Source organism: Artemia franciscana, chromosome 6 (assembly GCF_032884065.1).
Source record: "Artemia franciscana chromosome 6, ASM3288406v1, whole genome shotgun sequence".
NCBI classification, from domain to species: domain Eukaryota; kingdom Metazoa; phylum Arthropoda; class Branchiopoda; order Anostraca; family Artemiidae; genus Artemia; species Artemia franciscana.
Window position 1 is genome coordinate 21,262,448 of NC_088868.1, and position 5,000 is coordinate 21,267,447.

Here is a 5,000-nt window from a genome sequence, read left to right on the forward strand (position 1 = left end):
TGATTGGTTGAGAGGCACGTGCGCATGGAATTCACCTGACAGTCACTCTAAATAGTAGATTTGCACTAAAAATTTTCAGTTAATGTTCAATGTTCATTCAGTCAACAGGTCGATGCAATGATGGATTACAGTATGTGCCCACTAAAAAAACGGCCAGTCATTATTGAAGAGAATTTGGATTCTGTAAAAGAAGGTATACATTTTCATTCATTCTTAAATAGAATGCACCATTTAATATGAAAATTCAGAAATCCACTGAATTATTGTTTACTGTGTCAGGTTGGTATTTTCTTGGAGGGGAAGGGACGACTTTGAAAAACCCCTATTTTTAAACCATTTTGCAGACTTTTTCCTTTTTAGAAACGCTTTTTGATCTTTTAATCTCTTGAGTAAGGTATGGCACTAAAAGTAACATGTTAGTTGGTAAACTAGATAATTAAACTTGCTTAAATCTTCTGAACAGACTAAGTTTCTTTAAAAGATAGTCGCTTCTTCGTAAAATTTTAGGTTTAACAATCCATCTCTGTGAATTATTTAGTGCGTGGTCGTGCAAAGCTGAACAATTGTTTGCAGGGGCATCAATTTTTTAGGGGGGTCAAGGGGGGTTAGTTTCTACCCAATAATACGGAGAAAAATTATCATATATCCCTTGCCACTTAACTATCTGGATATGGGACCTCTCTTGCCCCCCCTCTCCTATTAAAAATACTGGAAATTTGTCCCTGGTTGTTTGATCGTTTTCGAGGAATTACTAAATTATAAGGATATTTAACTAAATGACATATTCATAGATGCTCTAGGTCTCTTTAACTCACCACTGCTGCCTATATTTTAATTCAGATTTTCCCTAATAGCTGAAAAATTGGCCCTAGAGAAAGCGACTAACGCCAAATTTCTGACTCTAGTAACTACAGTATAAATACTGAAGGCGTTGTGAATAACCCTTGCTCTAAAACCTTCCAATCTCTTTTAAGGAAGTATAGATTGCTCAGTCTAAAGTCTCGTAGGCGCCTTCACGTAAAAAGTCGGAACATTTCATTCATGAACCTACCCAAAAATTCAGTTTAGGGGAGGACTAATCAGTTGTGTTCCTGGTTAAGGTTTGGGGCTTGAACTCTTGGTATATCCTCTGAAATTGACTGAATGACCAAAAGACCCCCATTCCTCTTAATAAAATGGTGAATCTAAATTAATCTGTCTCCTATTTTTCTCTCTACTTTTCCCTTTCCACCTTTAGATCCCTGCCTGGCTCCAATTCTTAGAATTGGAATGACATGATTTCCGGGGGGAAGATGGTAGGAAATCTTTGATTAACTTCTGGGGGACCCGATCTGTGGAGGTTTTTTAGTGTTGCAATTTTTGAATAATATTTAAATAGTTCTCCAAACAAGACCATAAATCTGTCTTCCCTAAAATATATAGATGTAGAAAGGCTACGTTTTCAAAATTCTATCTTGTCGTCTGCCTTTCTGCAGCAATTGTCGAAGATCAACCATTTCAAGGATACAAATTTGCAAAAAATTATTTCCAATTTTTCAAAAGTTAATGTGATCCCTAATCAATAAAAAAGGATCAAACTTTTTATTTTCCTTCAAATTTCCCCTTTTCCACGTTCCCGTAAAAAAAGGCGAAGACACGTTGTTTTTACAAAAAATTATCGTTTTTAATCGATTTTTTTTCTCTTTTTTTTTTAATCGAATGCTCTTTTTTATTTATAATTGCAAATTCAGACAGGATTACCAATTAATCAGAAATAGGGGTTTCTCAAAGTTTAGAACATTTATTTCCAGCTCGTCCTCAGTCAGAGGCCGTTTTGACTATGTAACATTAGGCTATGCCCCTCCCCCCTTTGAGAAGTCTTAAAATAACCACTTTCAAATATCAAATAAACGTTAGAAATATCAATGATGGTAGACCGCCGATCGTTTGCCAGGTTTCAGCCCCCGCAAAAATTTTTGTCTGACCTGCAAAAACGTAAGCAAATTGTATGTAAACACATTTTTGATTTTTTTAAAGTTTTTTTTGTAAATCCCCCACCTAAAAAATCCTTTTCTTATATATATATATATATATATATATATATATATATATATATATATATATATATATATATATATATATATATATATATATATATATATATATATATATATATATATATATATATATATGTGTGTATATATATATATACATACATATATATATATATATATATATATATATATATATATATATATATATATATATATATATATATATATATATATATATATATATATATATATATATATATTTATACAAGTATGTATGTCGGAAAAACTATTTGATGTAAATAATGTTTTATTAGAAGTTATTATTTTCCTAATTATTTGACCTTTTGGGAAGCAAACTTAATTTTTTGCGTGTTTCCCTTGTGACATTTTTTATTATTTAGTCTTTGAAATCTTTTTATTATTTTCTGTAGAATTATTTTAGTGTTGATTCATAGCGATCTTTCCATGTTAGACAAATATTGGTTGACGCATCCAAGGAGATTTTTGTAGCCGTTACAATGAATATAAAGTAAAAATTTGTAATTTTTTTAAATTGTAAAGTAAAAAAAATGTCATTTTTTCCTTGAAGCACATTTTGACTATAGTATTGTTTGATGCAAACGAATATTGATTCATAAAAAGGTGACAAATCCATGATAGAAAAAAAGGAAACTACAGCAACTTTAAAAAATGAGCAACTAATCAACATATTTAATTTTTCTTACAAGTTTGCCTATAATAGTCAGTAAATTCTAACATGTCTCATGCTTACCTTAGGGAATCTCCCTTGCCATCAAATACCATCATGATATTTACTCCCAAACATACTTCAAAAACCAATGATTTATGAAAGTTAATGCCCTTTTTGTTATGATAATCTTATCGATTTTCTTTTCCAGAGAGCCCGCTTGTAATTGCAGAAGAAGACGACCCACAGCCAGAAAATCTGAGTCTGAAAGACATGTCGAATCCTGAAGAAAAGCCAAAACCAAAATTATGGACTCCCCACACGATGATTGAACCTAAGTCACCACTTGAACCTGTTAACATGAACACATCAGCTTTTACACCATGGGGAACAGGTGCTGCTTCGTTTCCAACTGCTTTCTCGCCATATCTTCCGTTTAATTTTCCCGTTGCCCCTAACTATTCTTGGGCACGGAATCCTGAGCCTTACCCAATTTACCAGCCTTTAAGCCCTTCACGGGCAAGTCCTACTGAGAGAATAGGGTCAGCTGATAGCGATTATCCTTTGCGGTTACAGGCATCCCTACGTTCCAGGGAAGATCTTTACTATACAAGACCAACATCGATTTCTCCAAATAGCAGAGCTAGCAGCTCAGAAGCTGAAGATCTTTCAACTACGAAGATTAGAAAAACAAGTGCTCGCTATCAGTGTCCAGAATGTAATAAGTCATATTCCACATATTGCGGACTCACAAAACATCAAGAATTTCATTGTTCAAGCATTAATAAGAAACAATTTAGCTGCAAAAATTGCGACAAAGTATATGTATCTCTTGGCGCACTGAAGATGCATATCCGTACACATACCTTACCTTGCAAGTGTGACCTGTGCGGTAAGGCATTTTCAAGACCTTGGCTACTTCAGGGTCATCTCCGTACTCATACAGGTGAAAAGCCTTTTCAGTGTAGCCACTGCACAAGATCATTTGCAGATAGGTCGAACTTGAGAGCACATCAACAAACACACAGTGACGTTAAAAGATATTCCTGCAAAACTTGCTCGAAAACTTTCTCCAGAATGTCGTTATTGACAAAACACGAGGATGGGGTATGTCCTGGATTAGCAGTTATGCATATGGGTATGCCCCAGCATTGACGTGCTATTTGTGTCAGTAAAATGCAGTGCCATTAGCAGTTCAAATAACTTTGTTAAATTTATCAGTCGAAGTGTGAATTCCTGCTATGAATAACAGACATCTTATGAATTTGTTTTTGTTGAAATTTTTTTACATACCAATTTAACAACAGTATGTACCTCTAAGTTACCTCCTCCTGGTAGCTAAAACTAAACTTCGTGGTAAACTAAAATTGATACGATCCAGGACATGGTAAAGGCTGTGTTTTACCCAGAATATAATGGGGTACCTCTAATCAACAATAAAAGAGCTATAGTAGTTCTGAATAAATTAACCTTTTCGTTTTTTTCAGTGTTGTCAAATTTGAATGCAATAAGAACATTTGAATGTTAATAATTATTAACTTAGTTAAATTAACTAATGTTAATAATTATTAATAATTAATTAAAGACATGTTTCAAACATCTTTTGGTCCTGTATTGGCTGAAAAGATGTCATTTGAGTTTCCTTTTTTGGAGTAAGTGGTAAGAGTTGGGAGGTGGGGTTAATAGTATTAATATACGTTTTTAACCATCTTAAAAAATGTTCTTTTGCGACATCTTTTATAATTTTAAAAATTTAAATAATTTTGGTTATCTTGATTTCACTCAAATGTTATCCCGATTGGTTCTCTTTTGAGCAAGCATCCTGGGAAAAAAAGATAGAGAAAAAAAGAAGAAGAAGATAATATAACTAAAACAACATAACTGCGTAGCTGTTAATTCCAATCTATCGAGCTTTTTTTTATAGGGCTGGTGGATCTTCTGGGGGAGGGGACAAAACTGAAAAATTCTGAAAATGGACAAATTACACAGAGAAAATAAGGAGTTGTAAAAATAATACCGATAAATTTGGGAATTTAGGACGGGTCCGAAAGCCTTTCCCTCCCTCTTCACGGGTTTGTCTTTGTTATGTTTCTTGATTGCTAATTTTGGATGTGATAATTTCAAAATGTACATTAGAGGAATAATTAACATCTGTTTATTAAAATCACCTGATGTATTAAGTTACAAATATGCAGATTTTATGCCTTTGCATCTGATTTGTGCCTTACTATTTCCCAATAAAAGATCCAAATTTCAAGACGGCATCTTAAGCCACGCCG

The 5,000-nt window shown here is 33.3% G+C and overlaps 1 protein-coding gene across 1 annotated transcript; it reads left to right on the plus strand.

Moving 5' to 3' along the window:
• On the plus strand, nt 1–4,548 carry LOC136028178 (protein snail homolog Sna-like). The gene is made up of 2 exons (XM_065705880.1): nt 1–193; nt 2,933–4,548. Exons 1-2 carry the CDS (start codon nt 118–120, stop codon nt 3,874–3,876), a joined length of 1,020 nt encoding a protein of 339 aa, XP_065561952.1. The 5' UTR covers nt 1–117; the 3' UTR covers nt 3,877–4,548.
• Nucleotides 4,549–5,000: the final 452 nt, after the last annotated feature.

Bases quoted from the DNA above. Each gene is read 5' to 3' on its own strand.
- LOC136028178 (XM_065705880.1), top strand. From the start codon at position 118: ATGATGGATTACAGTATGTGCCCACTAAAAAAACGGCCAGTCATTATT. The intron at 194-2,932 runs GTATACATTTTC...TTTCTTTTCCAG, and splicing joins TTTGGATTCTGTAAAAGAAG to AGAGCCCGCTTGTAATTGCA.